Here is a 15,585-nt window from a genome sequence, read left to right as displayed (position 1 = left end):
ATAGAATAATTTCATTCAGTTGTTCTTTAGTTGAAATTTGTTATTAATTCAGCTGAATTCTTGCACAAGCTGAAATTAATTCATCTTAGAATGTCGAATGTTCCTGACTCAAGTTCACTACTCTACATACATCCATCAGATACCCTTGGATTAGTTCTTATTTTAGAGCAGCTTACGGGAATAGAGAATTACGGAATTTGGAGTCGTGCGATGACCGTTTCTCTGAGAGCAAAAAACAAATTAGGTTTTGTTGATGGATCTTGTGAGAAGGCAAGTTTCAATCAAGCTTTGCATGCACAGTGGGAACGTTGTACTTCTTTGGTGTTAGCTTGGATTTTCAACACTGTTTCAAAAGAAATATTCAATAGCATTGTATACTCTACTAGTGCAAGTCAGGTTTGGCAAGATCTTCAAGAACAATACAACAAGGTCAATGGCACAAGAGTCTTTGGTATCCACAAAGAAATAGTTAACATGGTGCAAGGAACTCACTCGGTTGCAGTGTATTACAACAAACTGAAAACTCTATGGGATGAACTCAGCTCATTGGTAAGCTTGCCACCACCTGATAGTGAATCAACTAAAGCCTATTTGGTACATCTGAACCAATAAAAACTACTACAATTCCTAATAGGACTTAATGACTCATATGCATTGGTGCGAAGCCAAATCCTGTTAACGGTTCCCTTCCCTTCTGTCAAACAGGCTTACTCAATAGTAAGTCAAGATGAAAGTCAAAAGGTCTTGACTGGATTTAATCAGAACACTGAAGTTACTACAACACTTTACTCACAAGGGAATAAGAGAAATCAGACTCAGAGTTCGAAATATAAAGGGAAGAAGCCCTATGTTGAATGTGATTACTGCCACATAGCAGGACACAAGAAGGATAGTTGTTACAAATTGCATGGATATCCAGCAGATTTTCAGTTTACCAAGAACAAGTCAGGATCAAAAGCTAAAGCCAATCAAGTTCATTCAAGTCAAGAATCAGCTTCACACACTGAATCAGCAACTGACAGTAGCAAAGAAGGAGTTAGCTTAGGCAATGCTTTGACTCTAGAGTAGTATGCTCAATTGATTTAGTTGCTGAGCAAGGAGAACTTAGGAACACCATCAGCTAATCTGGCAAGTAAAATTGTTTCCCTATATTCAAACTATGGTGTTATTGATAATTGGATTCGACTCAGGGGCCACTAACCATATGACTCATAGTATCCGAAATTTTGCATCTTGTGTTGATAATAAACCATCTATACCTGGTTATGTTAGTCTCCCAAATGGAACAAAAACATCAATTCAACATGTTGGTCCTGACAGCTTATAAGAAAATTTGTCACTGCAGAATGTCCTATACATACTAGATTTTAAGTACAATCTGCTATCAATTTCTAAGTTAGCCTCTGATAGTCAGTGTTTTGTCACATTTTATCTGGATTTTTGTGTGATCCAAGATCTTTGGAGTGGCAAATTGAAGGGGATTGGTAAGCAATACTAGGGGCTATATCACTTCATGCCAATCTCGAAAATCAACTCCTTTTTTCCCGCTTTTGTTTCAACTTTAAGTAAAAATTTGGGAATCAATGTTTCTGATTGTAATAAAGAAATAGCTTGCAAATCTCTCAATGTAGCTACTGTTTCTTCAATAAACACATTGTCTCAAAGTAAGGATGTTGTTCTTTGGCATAGGAGATTAGGACATGCTCCTTTATTAATTTTGTAGGAATTGCATCATGGTTTTAACAATCATCACAAGTTCTATTGCGAAACCTGTCCTTAAGCCAAACATAACAGATTACCCTTTTCTACCAATAACACAGCCACATCTCATGCCTTTGAACTGTTGCATCTGGATGTTTGGGGCTCTTACAAGATTGCCACTCAAGGTAATGCACAATTCTTTCTCACTGTGATAGATGACTTCACTAGAATCACATGGCTTTTTTTGCTACAGTTCAAGTCTGATGTATTCCAGACTTTGAATAATTTTTTACAAATGGTTCAGAACCAATATCATCACACTCCTCAGTATGTTAGAACTGATAATGGCACAGAATTCTTCAATAATCAGTGTCATGAATTGTTGTCTAGCTTAGGGATTATACACCAAAGCACTTGTATCTATACTCCACAGCAAAATGGAGTGGTAGAACGCAAGCACAGACATATTCTTGACATCGCTAAGGCCTTCAAATTTCAATCTCACATCCTTGATTACTTGTAGGGATATGATGTCAAAGTTGTTGTGTATATAATCAATCGGTTACCTACCAAAGTTTTACATGGCTTATCTCCTTTTGAGAAGTTTTATGGTCATAAGCCCAATTTGGATCATTTGAGAGTTTTTGGCTGCTTGGCCTTTGCTTCCAATCTGCCTATTCAGGACAAGTTTGCTCCTAGATCAATACCCTGTGTTTTCCTTGGATATTCATCCACAAAAAAAAGTTATATTCTATATGATTTGGCTTCTCAAACCGTTTATGTTAACAAAGATGTTTTATTACATGAGCATGTTTTCCCTTTCTCATTACAACAGCCCCCTAAAGCTGCTTTTCCTGTTGACATTTTTGCTACTACCTTTATGGAATAAGAACCTTCCTTAATACTCCATTTCACATATTCCTCATCATAATTTACCTAACATAGATTCAACTTTACCTAGCTCCTCAACCTCTCCTGCACCCACTGCACATTCCTCTGTCCAGAATATATCTCCCACACCTCCATCATCTCATCCTCAATTTCGGAGATCTAGCAGACTACTAGGCCTCCCATTTGGACCATTGACTTTGTGTGTCCTACTTTGCCCAACTCTGATCAGATTAGCCTCTTAAAATACCCTATTCACAATTATCTCACATATGTCAATCTGTCACCAGCATATCAGACCTGCTTGTCCAGTATTTCAGCTCTCTCTGAGCCTACTTCGTTTACTCAAGCATCCAAGGATCCTAACTGGATTGCAGCCATGCAACAAGAACTTTAGGCCCTTGAAAGAAATGGTACTTGGTCATTTGTTCCTCTGCCCACGGGAAAGACTCCAATAGGGTGCAAATGGGTTTACAAACTCAAATATCATGCTGATGGAACTTTAGAGAGATATAAGGCCAGGTTGGTGGCCAAAAGTTTTACACAGTAGGCTGTAATTAACTATGAGGAGACATTCTCTCTAATGGTGAAGATGGTGCCTATAAGGTTGATTTTGGCCATTGCTTCTATGAAAAACTGGTCATTATTTCACTTAGATGTTGACAACGCATTCCTCCAAGGAGACCTTCAAGAGGACATTTACATGCATACACCACAAGGCTTCTCCAATTCTCATAATAAGTCCTTAGTATGCAAATTTCATAAGTCATTGTATGGCTTGAAGCAGGCTTCCAGGGCCTGGAACACTAAGCTCACCAATGCCTTACTGTTTGGTGGTTTCCATCAATCTCTGGCAGATCATTTCTTCTTTTTTAAGAGACATAATAGTTAGATTGTACTCCTTCTTGTGTATGTTGATGACATGGGCATCATTGGCAGTGACAATGTGTTGATTGCGGAAACTAAGGCTCTCGTGCACTCTCACTTTAAACTTAAAGATTTAGGTTCTCTAAGATACTTTTTAGGCTTTGAGGTTGCTTGCTCTTCTAAGGGGATTTACCTTTGTCAATGGAAATATGCTTTGGAGTTAATTGCAAACTCTGGATTAGCTGCTGCCAAACCAACTTCTGTCCCTCTTGATCCCCAGTTCAAGTTCACTACTGTGGGCTTTAATAAAGCCTTCCCAGCAACACAAGTTTCACCTCAGCAAGATTTACCCTTAGATGATCCTGCAGTCTATCAGAGATCGGTTGGCAAGTTACTCAACTTGTGTCTCACACGTCCAGATATTAGTTCTGCTGTAAACTTGCTTAGCCAGTTCATGCATAAGCCTAAGCACTCTCATCTTCATGCTGCCTTACGCATTGTCAAATATGTCAAAAGGATCTCTAGTCTTAGGGTTATTATTTCCTGCTCATGGTTCCTTTCATCTCAAATCATTTTGTGATTCTGATTGGGCATCTTGCTTCTTGACCCGCAAATCAGTCATTGGCTTTTGCATCTTCGTAGGGGATTCTTTGATATCTTGGAAATCAAAATGTCAAGCTACAGTTTCTATGTCCTCTTCTGAAGCTGAGTATCGAGCTATGACATCCACTGTTTCCAAGCTGATTTGGCTTATGAGACAATTTGGGGGATTTTAGGTTTTAATTTGCCTTAGAAGTAAGGGTGTTGAATCATAAAGAAAGAGTATGGTATCAAAAGTTTAACCTTTTTTGTTGGCTCTTTAGATGTACGATTTGTAGTGTTGGACAATTAAAAAAAGAAGATTTGACACTTTAACGGAAAGGATCTTAGATTATATTATTATTAATTCAATTCCCACTAAGGGACCGATGATGAACCCTTCGAGTTTACGGGTTACGGCAACCAAATTGAACCTTAATTATGATTATGCCAAAAGAACTAACTACTAATTAATTTACCTGCCAAGCCATCATTTCTTTTTCCAGAATAATTTTACGAAGAAGATACACGTGTAAGGCCCTGATTTCATCTGGCTTGAACAATGGCAATAATTAACAATAACAACCAAAATTAGTAGTCTTATATTGAAGTTGTTACGGACTATGACTTGGTTTCAATCAATCTTATATGGAACAAACAAACATAATGTGAAGGTAGCCTTTGGTTCGAGGTAATAAAAAGATAACTCTAGTAATCTATCTCTTAATTCAGACGTTACTATATTTAATTGTTAAGTAATAAAAAATCTTTCAATACCAATAATGATTACTGTAACTAATATGGGAGGTAATCCAATTACCGACTGTTGTTATTTTTTTATTATCGAGGTAATTTACTGTTCACACCAATTTTATCCTTAATTAATAAATATTTTGGACACAAATGCTCTTATATATCTACCAAATAATAATTAGTCCAAATGTGCAAAATGACTTATGTAACCTCATAAATTAATTTTTGAAACAAAAATGCCCCTCACTAATTACATCAATAATACCCAAAATACCCCTAGTCACTAAAGACGACTATTGGTCGGCGATAGTGGCCTGTGGCCGACAGTCATCTTCGGTGGTTAGGGGTATTTTGTTAAATTTTAAACTTTTATTGTGGTTGGGGTGTTTTAATTCAATTCTCAAATGTACTCTAAATAATAATAACAACAACAACAACAACAACAATAACAACAACAACAACAATAACAATAATAATAATAATAATAATAATAATAAGAAGAAGAAGAAGAAGGAAGGACAATTCAGTAACAGCCTCTTTGATAATATTTTATTCCTCCCAACCAAACATATTAATTATTTATACACACAAATCTAACCAAATACATTAATATAACATTCTTCATTAATTTTCAAGATAATCTATATTTCTATTAATATAATATTCTCAATTCTATAATATTGCCAACCAAACGCTACCTTTGTAGAATGGTCTAAAAATAAAAGATGAGTATGAAAAGGTTTCCTTGAGAACAACTTTAACATAAGATTTTGACCTTCAATTATTTAGACTCAAATAATTTAATTTGAAGGAGACCCACCTCCTAATTCTCATCTTAATGCTAAAGCAATAATAATAAAAAATAAAGCAAAGCAAAGCAAACATAAGCATCAACTATGAATCTTATCTCTATCTAAAGAATATGCAACTAAATAATCATTCAACAAGTTATAATTTAATTAATTTATAAATGGAGGTCCAATTAAATGTGACACAAAGGTCCTCACATTTCTTGTGGTAATCAATTTCTTAAGGACCCATCTCTTCCTTTTTTATCAAACATGATATTATCATTATCATAATCACTTTCAAATCAACCTCCCACTAAACCACACATTACACAACCTTGAAAATTAAGAAAACCATACCACCCAAATTATCAATCATATAGGACAACTTATTGCATTTTCTTCTTTTAAGATTATAAAATAATTATAAATATTTTTTTAAATTTTGTTAATTGAGAAATTCTATCTTATTTTTCAAATTAAATAAGTTTTTTTCTAATTTCGCTAAAATTAAGAAAATCAATTAAATTCGACAGTTCTACTTTATAATAGAATTCTTATTAACTTTATAATATTATTTAAAAAAAAAAAAAAGGTTAAGATAGCGGTTTGTTGTAGCATCACCCTCAATGGTCAATTCTATCATATTCCACAGAGTAAACGACATATTCCCACCCAAGGTTTGACGAAATCCCAAGTTAGTACCACTGGTTTCATTTATTCCAGATTTCCACCCTTAAAGTAACAGTTTTATGAATTTTTAGGGTTTAAATGGTACAATTACCATAATGCCCTTAACCCTAAATTAATTAAAATTATGTTTTAACCCCTAAAATAATAGAATTACAAAACTTACCATTTTATTTTCAAATTATATCAAAAACACCCTCGGTCACTATACAGCCTCACCGGAAACAACCCGATCTGGGCTGTTTCCGACGACGTCGAACCCCCTGATCACCTCCATCACCTTCCCCATAGTCCGTCGTCCAAAACCCCTCTGGTTCCCGACTCATTTGCCCCTCCAATCGTCGGCACCGTTAGGCTTAGGGTTTCGGTGTTCTTCATCGGATTCCGGTCGATTCCGGCGGTGAAAATCCAATTGGACACCACCAATGCAACCACCGTCCCCAAATCTATAAAACCCCTATGTCCCCAGCAACCGTTTCGTCGTCATTCGCCGGCCGAGAGTTCGTGTTCATCGGCCCTTTTTCGTTGTCGTGGCCGGAGATCGGCGAGTGATGAGGGGTTGTGAATGGTATGGTTTTGTAGAGGGGAGGATGGGGGTTCAAATGGTGGTGACTAGGGTGATTTTGGGTGGAAGAATCGCCGGAAAAGAGCGAAAAACGTCGGGAACGACGGCTGCTAACGTGCGCCGGAGGAGTGTTAGAGGCGGTGGTCTGCTAACGTGCGCCGTCCATGTAAAATGACTAATTTACCCCTTTACCATTACATCAAACGTTTTTCCGTCACTTTAAGGGTGGGAATCTGGAATAAATGAAACCAGTGGTACTAACTTGGGATTTCGTCAAACCTTGGGTGGGAACATGTCGTTTACTCTATTCCACATGAGTCATTATAAGTGATAAATACTTAATCAACCTTCTATTTTTAGTCCTGCCATTTCAATTACTAGAAAACTCCCCCCTGATTGTAACGGAGGTTAGTCAAAAAAGTTAACTAAAACTAAATTAACAAAATTACTCCTAAACAATTATTTTGAAAAATCCATAACCTTAATAAATAAATTGCACAATCAAGTTATTAAATATATAAGTTTCACATAATTTTAAAATATTTAATTTAACATCATCATTTGGGGGTATTTTTGTCATTTCAGTTTTAATTAACAGAATTTACAAACATCAACTAGTTAGTTTCGTGGAGCAGTTTCTTAGTATTTGAAATGTAGGATCTGGAAACTCTAGGGGGAGAAAGGGAATTAACTCGTCATTATAACGGCCAGTGAGGGGTATTAAAGTAATTCCAACTTGCATGAAAGTTACATCTAGAGAGGTAATGACGTGATGTAGATAAAAAAAAAGGTACACTAAAAAACAAGGCCAAAAATTAAAAAAAATAATAATAATAAACGATAAATGAAAGATGCCTGAATTCGAAGCTCCATCTCAGAAAAACACTTCACTCTACTCTCTCACCAATCACCATTCTCACATACCAAAGCTTTAACTTCTTGCAATAACAATGATGATCTGTCTCACTCCTCCCTGACACCTCTTTACTTACTCATCCACTCTTGCTTTCCTTCTACTCTCCCTCAACTCTACTGTTTCTTCATTTTATATTTCTTTTTTTTTTTTTTTCCACATTCGTCTTTCTTCTACTCTTTCTTGCTCTTCATTTGTCCTTTTTCTGGGAAAAGAGCTCATACCCATTTGAGAGAAAGCTGAAATGGAACCTGGGTCGACTTCAGATTCCGTAGAAGGGCACAAGAGACAAAAGGGTCGTAGCGCCAGGACCAGACTGGGCTCTATGTTGCCAAATATCGAGCCTTTCGTGCGAAAAACCGATCATAATCCGAGAGAGTTGAGATCTTGGGCTAAAAAAACTGGTTTTGTTTCAACTTTCTCTGGAGAAACAACTACAAGTGTTAGTGACAAGTTTGATAGTGCTGGTTTTGATATAGAGAAAGGTAGGGGAGGAGGAGGGTCTTCACCTAAGATTGAAATTGATCCTATTTTGGGCCGAACTAGGCCCAATAGAGGCTCCGAAATCGAAGCTGAAAATGGCTCTGGGCCTGATGGGAGGAGGAATGATAATGGTAGAAATGGTGGAATTTTGGGGTTTAGAGATAATGGAAGTGTCAGAGGTGGTGAGAAGGAGAGAAGGAGGATTAGAGATGAGGCTATTTTGGAGGATAAAGTTGATGAGAGGTTGAATGGGAATGTGAATGTAAATGGAGATAGAAATGGGACTGTTAATGGTAATGGAATTGAGGTTCATGTAGCTAATCCAGTTGAAACTAAGAAAGAGGAAGAAAAAGTTGAAAGAGATGAGCAAATTTATATGTATCCCGGTGGTCAGGAGCCTGCTGATGAAGGGTGGCATAGACAATCAGAAATGAGATTTGGACTGAGGGACAATCCAGGATTCGGTTAGTTTTTCGTGTTATTTATTTATTTATTATTTTCTTTGCCTTTTAGTTTATTTTAATGGTGTCTCTTTGTATTTAAGATTTTGGTTGCTGTTTGTTAGTTCTAGTTGGTTCTGTGGCTAAATTGTTGATTAACTGTGAAGTATAAGCTTAGATGTTATAGTTTATATGGTACGGAGTGTGGCAGATGTTGGACTATTAGTAAGTAAGCAAGTTAGTGCAGCCTATGGATGTGGATGTTGGTAAAGAGTAAGAGAGAATTATGTTAGTTGAAGATCTAATACAGAAAGAATCAAACCTTGTATATTTTTTCTCTTTTGAGTGAGACGAACCGTGATGAATATTGATAGGCTGGTTCTGCAATAAGCAAATAATAGGCAAGTAAAGACGTGCCAAAGAAAAAAATTTAATTTTAATGTAAAACAAAGTGATATACAGAGTTTATCCATGTTGTGCATGATACTTCCCTATGTAGATCAGGAATGTTAAATTCTTTTTAATTCATGCTTGTAATTGATGGCTCATGTGTCAATCTGATAAGAACGGTCTTCTAGTATCCTTATTTATTTATAATACGTATTATAGTTGATAGAGCAATTATAGCCGTGTATTCTCGCATTAATTCATATTTGGTTATGATCCGCATTAATAACTTTCTATGTATGACTTTTCATTGTGAAAGCTACATTTACTTCCATGTTCACAGTTCATAAATTTCTTAAATCTGTGACTCTATGCTGATTGTGTTGAAGACTTCAATCAACTTGCAAAATTAGTTCTTTTTTCCTCACTGTTATTTGATTTTTATATTACTGCAGTACCACTCATATACTACGGTCTCCAACACTTTTTATCTTTGGCTGGTTCACTTATTTTCATCCCCTTGATTATTGTACCAGCCATGGGTGGAACAGATGTAAGAATCTTCTCTTATGGATAATCTGATGTGATACAGTTTAGGAAGGGAGTTGACAGTTATTTATTCATTTCTACCTTTATTTTCACCTGATTGATGACAGAAAGATACTGCCACATTGATTTCTACAATGCTGCTGGTTACTGGAGTTTCAACAATATTGCATTCCTACTTTGGTACCCGTCTTCCATTAGTTCAAGGGAGCTCATTTGTGTATTTGGCTCCGGCACTAGTTATAATAAATGCTCGTGAGTATCGGAATCTCACAGAACATGTAAGTTCAGTTAGACAAATAATTTTAATAGTAATTGTCTATGGGTTAAGTTAACTGACAAATAACTGTAATATTGATTGTCTATGGGTTAAGTTAACTTTATCACAAATGCTTTTGATATTCCAAATCAGGGAAAGTGGTTCTGCATTTCAGGCTATAATAAGTTTTGCTATAAAATATATGAATTTAAAATTTGTACCATAATCTGTGACGTTAATCCTCTTAGATTCATTCATGAGAATGAATATAATGACTCATTTTTGATGAATTAAGAGCATTGTGATCATGAATGGTATTTTTCTCTTTTTCTGTTAACTTAAACTTCTTAGTTTCAGATTGATGCATGCTTATTTTACTGCAGAAATTTAGGCATATTATGAGGGAACTACAAGGAGCTATAATTGTTGGTTCAATATTCCAAAGTATATTGGGATTCACTGGTTTAATGTCCCTTCTCCTAAGGTAATTAAGAGGTTTCCAGAAATAATTTTCCATGTGTTGTCAGTATCAGTGCATCTAATGGAAAAATCAGCAGATCACTATGCATTAGTGAAGCTACTCCTATGTTGTCTTGCTATTTATCTAGAAATGTCTATTTTTCTTTATTCCAATTCTTACTGTGGTATGGTGGTGATTTGAAGAATATATTCGTTAACATATTCTTGACCTATTAGGTTTCCTTGTTCCTTAAACTTTCCAGAATTGTATTCTCTTCAGATTCTTTCAAATTTAGATGCAGTGGGATCATAACAGATAGAAATTTCCATGGAAAGAATATTACAGTATTCAGTGCTCTGTAGTAACTGATACCATACTTCCTCTGTATGATTCATCAGTAATTTTCAAGACAAATTAATGAAACTGAATCATCATTGTCTAAAGCAGCATATCAAGTACTTTCACAAGCTATTAAATTTGTTTTAATTCTTTTCTTGCTATATTATGTTGTTTTGCAGATTGATTAACCCTGTTGTGGTGGCACCAACTGTCGCTGCAGTAGGTTTAGCATTTTTTAGCTATGGTTTTTCACAAGCAGGAAGTTGTGTGGAAATTAGCATTCCCCAGATATTGTTGGTCCTTGTATTTACCCTAGTAAGCATTTTCCTGAGAAGATGAACTAATCTAAATATAGAGTTTTGGTACAAAGTATGACTATGCATTTGTGAGATCTATTCGGTGCAGAAGATATTTGCTCATTTCTCTAACATTTTTCATTTACAAGACTTTTGTCGATTTTTTGGCCTCTTATTTATTTGAACTATATCACAAAGTATCTGGAAAACTTATTGTTGTACGTTTTGTTTCTTTTTCAGTACCTGAGAGGAATATCTGTCTTTGGACATCGTTTGTTCCGAATTTATGCGGTATGTATCTTTAGTTTAAACCTGTTGATGTCACAAAAGTTACTTGTACAGTTTAATATTACCCTTCAATGTTGAGAAACTCTAGTCAACCTCCCTGTGGGATAAAGAACAATTACCTATCTGTTTGCACCTGTCATTTTGATTGTCATCAATGGTTAGATAGCCATCAATAGTTAGATACTCCTTGATTTTTAGGATCATTATTGCCATAGATGTTGTGAGAAATCTCAGTGTTTTAACCTAATTTTTAGGATGTGGCAACACAATCTCATTCCACCCCTCTTTGGTGTATTAAAAATGATGCAACATATTGGGCAACAAGATTCTTTTATATTGGCTGATGGCCGCATGAACCTCACCCTAGTATTCATTGGTATATCATAAGTCACTCTACCATGCTCTCAGCCTTGGTGGTGTAGGGCAGTGTTCTTTGGCTGTCAGATGAGCCAACTAAAACAATAGTTGGTTCGTGAGTCTACCTTGTGATCAATGGAATAACATTTACTACATCTATGCATGGCATTGCACTTCCTGCAGATTGGGTTGGCAATGGTGGCTTTTGGTGTTAAGTCTCAGCAAAATTGCTGGAATTTGTCAATCTGGCTTGGAGGTGATGCAGCACCAGATTCAGAGAGTTATTTCTTTCTAATTTCAACTCTTTTCTATATTTTTTTTCTTATCTTCTCCCTGTCCTACACCAGTGCGTTGCTACTATAGGGGCAGTAGTGGATCATGGCGTTCCTTGAAACTTCAAAAGAACTTTGGTCAGTGTAAGAGGAGTTAGCATGCTGTTCTGCCAGATAGACCTGGGATTCAGAACAAATGACCATAAAGATTTCTGCATACATTAATCATTTTATGTTCAGCTATATTGTTTGACAACAAAAAGCTGTAACTCTCTCTCTAATTCATCTTCTTTAGACTAAGAAGTTCCCATACGTCAGTTAGAGTTGCTGAGCCTTTAAGAAATTGATGAGAACCCACTCCCAAAACTCAACAAAACAGTAAAATAATAACAGCCAAGAAATAGGAAGAAAATAGATATGTGTATTGATATTCAACAAATTGATAACAATGGTAGCAAACAACATAATATACCTAGCACATCAACCCAAAAGGACAAAATCAAAATATGAAAGGAAAAACAATGCTAGACTTCGAGGGCCAGCTCCTCCCTAATTGCTAACTTCAAGGGTTAGCTCCTCCCAAATTTCCCTATATTCTTCTCTCCCTAATCTGCTCTCTCCCTCTCTTTTTATCCTCCAGCTCTCTCTCTCTCTCCCTAACTGAATTCTTTGCTGTCCCAACCCCCAATCGCCACCTGTCCTAACCTAAGCCCATGGAAGTTTCCTGCCAACATCTCCTCAATCCACTGCTATGTTATTTCACTTTTCCTACGCCCTCATTATCCAAGTCCCATCATAGAAATGAACAAGGTAAATTAAAAAAGTAGGAACTAAAACTTGTAGTGATTTGCATGCATTGGCTTAATTATTTTCAAAGTGAATTGGTTTCTTGCTATTTTCCAAGATTCAATTTGAAAGCACCTCAGAATGGTTATACTTATTTGTATGTATTTTACCTTTATCAAAGATATGTTGATCTTTGTCATCAGTTAAAACATATATACAGTAGTTAAATTCCTGAAATTTAATTGGGAAAATCTGATGGGCCAAGCTTCCTGTTGAAAGTTTCCTTTTTCGTAGTCTAGCAATATTAGAGTGAAAGAAACCATGGTGAGAAGAAAAAAACATACTTATAATATAAATCTCCTTTGAGTTGCGGCTTTTGGTTGCTGAGAACAGTTATGAGGTTCATTTGTTATTATGGTGATCATTAATCCATGTTACTATCATTTTTTCAATAAGTACAGGTTCCCCTGAGTGTTATGATTATATGGATATATGCATCCTTCTTGACTGCTGGTGGAGCATACGACTACAAAGGTTGCAGCCCTGACATACCTAGTTCAAACATCTTAACTTATGCATGTATAAAGCATGCATATACCATGAAGCATTGCAGGACTGATGTTTCCAATGCATGGAGAACTGCTGCATGGGTCAGAATCCCTTACCCCTTACAGTGGGGCATCCCGATCTTCCATTTGAGGACCTCCATGATCATGATCATTGTATCACTGGTTGCATCAGTGGACTCGGTTAGTAGTTTATTATTCAAATGCACCAAAAAATTTGGTAGAATATACTCAATTATTTTTATGAAAAAGTTCTGTCTTGGGAGGGTCTGCCCTCCTAAATATCTAACTGAGTTGTCGTTCACAATGTGCCAGATCATTAACACAGAAGAACTTTGGCAATTTTATCTGCATATTATGCAGGAAGCAAAATGACAGTAGAGTTGCCAAATTTTATCTGTTGATCTTCAAGAATTTTAATGTCTAAAATAAGAAGTCTGAATGAAAAATGAGAAGGAATAGTAAGTGTGACCGCTGCTAATTGGATAGTGACTTACCTCAGGTTGGAACATATCACACTATATCTATGCTAGTCAATTCAAGACCTCCAACACCTGGAGTTGTTAGCAGAGGAATTGCATTGGAGGGGTTTTGTAGTATATTGGCTGGACTTTGGGGGTCAGGTACCGGTTCAACTACCTTGACAGAAAATGTACATACCATTAATATAACAAAGGTGGCTAGCCGAAGGGCTGTGGAAATTGGAGCTGCTTTCATGATCCTCTTCTCATTTGTAGGTATAGCTCCATAACATTCATCTAAAAAGCCAAGACTGAGAGTGGAATACTTCTTCTGAGTACATATTCATGCATTGTGAATCTTCTTAATGATCATAGGGGTAAGGTCTACTGGCATTGATTTTGGACTACTAAGTTTGTCGTATTGCCTATATGTTTAGTTCAAAGGTATACATGATAGGTTTCATTCAGCATCTTAGAGTACTCAAGATTTGAAAATAGTCAGAACTGATCGAGTTTTCTGAATTATACTTTTGCTATAGTCATATAATTTTCATGTATACATGAATGTACTTGTGCATGTGTGATGCACATATATTTTAAGTTGATTAGGTCCTAGTCTGCCTAGATTAGATTGCATCAAACCTTTCTTGTTGGGTCTGATTGGTAAAGTCTAGGTATCACTGGATTTTGCTTTAGTGTGCAACTAATATTTTTTTTTTTTTTTGGGTAGAAAATGTATTATGCGTATTCATGTCTTACATGTGGTCTAAATATATTTGATTCTTTGTTTTCATTTGTAGGAAAAATTGGTGCCATTCTTGCATCTATACCACTGGCCTTGGCTGCTTCCATATTATGCTTCATGTGGGCACTTCTTGTGGCAATGGGTCTCTCAACTTTGCAGTATAGTCAATCAGCAAGTTTTAGGAACATAATGATAGTTGGCATTTCATTGTTCCTTGGTTTGTCCATCCCTGCCTACTTTCAACAGTACCAACCAGAGTCCAGTTTAATATTGCCCAGTTATTTTGTCCCTTATGCAGCAGCATCAAATGGACCAGCACACACGAGAAGCAAACAAGTAAGTCTCCATCCCATTTTGTTCTTAGTTGGGAGTTGTCTGCATAAGGTCAAGCAACGACTTTCCGTCTAGATGATGGAAGATAATAGTCTGTTAAAAAATGCTGATTGGATACAGGTCTACTGACCAAGTCTGTACATTCATAAGAGATTATGAGAACATATGTGTGAGTGAGCATATTGTCACTTATTTGATGTCATTTTTATTTTCCTTGTGATAGAAGAGAGCTGATCTGTAATATTCTTGTTGAATCTGTCAGCTCGATTTTGCCATAAATGCACTCATGTCGATGAACATGGTGGTGACCCTCTTGGTGGCATTTGTACTAGAGAATACTGTTCCAGGCAGCAGGCAAGAACGGGGGGTTTACATATGGTCTCGTGCTGAAGACATGGCCAGTGATCCATCCTTGCAGGCAAATTATTCCTTGTCAACAAAGGTTTCCGGGTTTTTTGGTCGGTCAAGAAGTTCTGGTGTGTAGTATATGGTAGATAACAACTTGTTGCATGAATTGTGAAGTTTCCCTGTTGAAATACAACTTTCCAGATTGGAGTTGAAGGAGCTTGGAGATGGTATGGCTCAGATGAAAAAAGAAAAATATAGCTAACAATACATACTGATTTGTTATAACAGGAATTGAGAAGCATTCTTAAAGTTAATGTAGTAGTAGTGTATTTGTAAACCTACTCGTTTTTCCCTGGGAAAATTGTCTTTTGTAATTGATAAGACATGATTGATTCATATTATATACATAGCTAAAACATTCTTTTAAGTGTACCCTTTTGTATATAAATCTTTGAAGAACACCTTGGCCGGTGTG

The 15,585-nt window shown here is 36.2% G+C and overlaps 2 protein-coding genes across 2 annotated transcripts; both read left to right on the top strand.

Moving 5' to 3' along the window:
* Positions 1-3,511: 3,511 nt before the first annotated feature.
* LOC116146369 (uncharacterized mitochondrial protein AtMg00810-like) lies at positions 3,512-4,036 on the top strand. Its single transcript, XM_031431771.1, has one exon. The coding sequence runs from the start codon at positions 3,512-3,514 to the stop codon at positions 4,034-4,036; it is 525 nt and encodes a 174-aa protein (XP_031287631.1).
* Positions 4,037-7,694: 3,658 nt separating this feature from the next.
* LOC116146396 (nucleobase-ascorbate transporter 11) lies at positions 7,695-15,506 on the top strand. Its single transcript, XM_031431800.1, has 10 exons — positions 7,695-8,691; positions 9,510-9,607; positions 9,711-9,881; positions 10,243-10,343; positions 10,838-10,973; positions 11,195-11,245; positions 13,119-13,406; positions 13,726-13,960; positions 14,485-14,765; positions 15,025-15,506. The coding sequence occupies exons 1-10, from the start codon at positions 7,989-7,991 to the stop codon at positions 15,244-15,246; spliced, it is 2,286 nt and encodes a 761-aa protein (XP_031287660.1). The 5' UTR covers positions 7,695-7,988; the 3' UTR covers positions 15,247-15,506.
* The last annotated feature ends 79 nt before the right edge of the window (positions 15,507-15,585 follow it).

The sequence above is a fragment of the Pistacia vera genome, unplaced genomic scaffold (genome assembly GCF_008641045.1).
Source record: "Pistacia vera cultivar Batoury unplaced genomic scaffold, PisVer_v2 Contig477, whole genome shotgun sequence".
In the NCBI taxonomy this organism is placed as follows: Eukaryota; Viridiplantae; Streptophyta; class Magnoliopsida; order Sapindales; family Anacardiaceae; genus Pistacia; species Pistacia vera.
The sequence above is the reverse complement of the archived record's forward strand: the minus strand, read 5'-3'. Positions and strand labels throughout refer to the sequence as shown.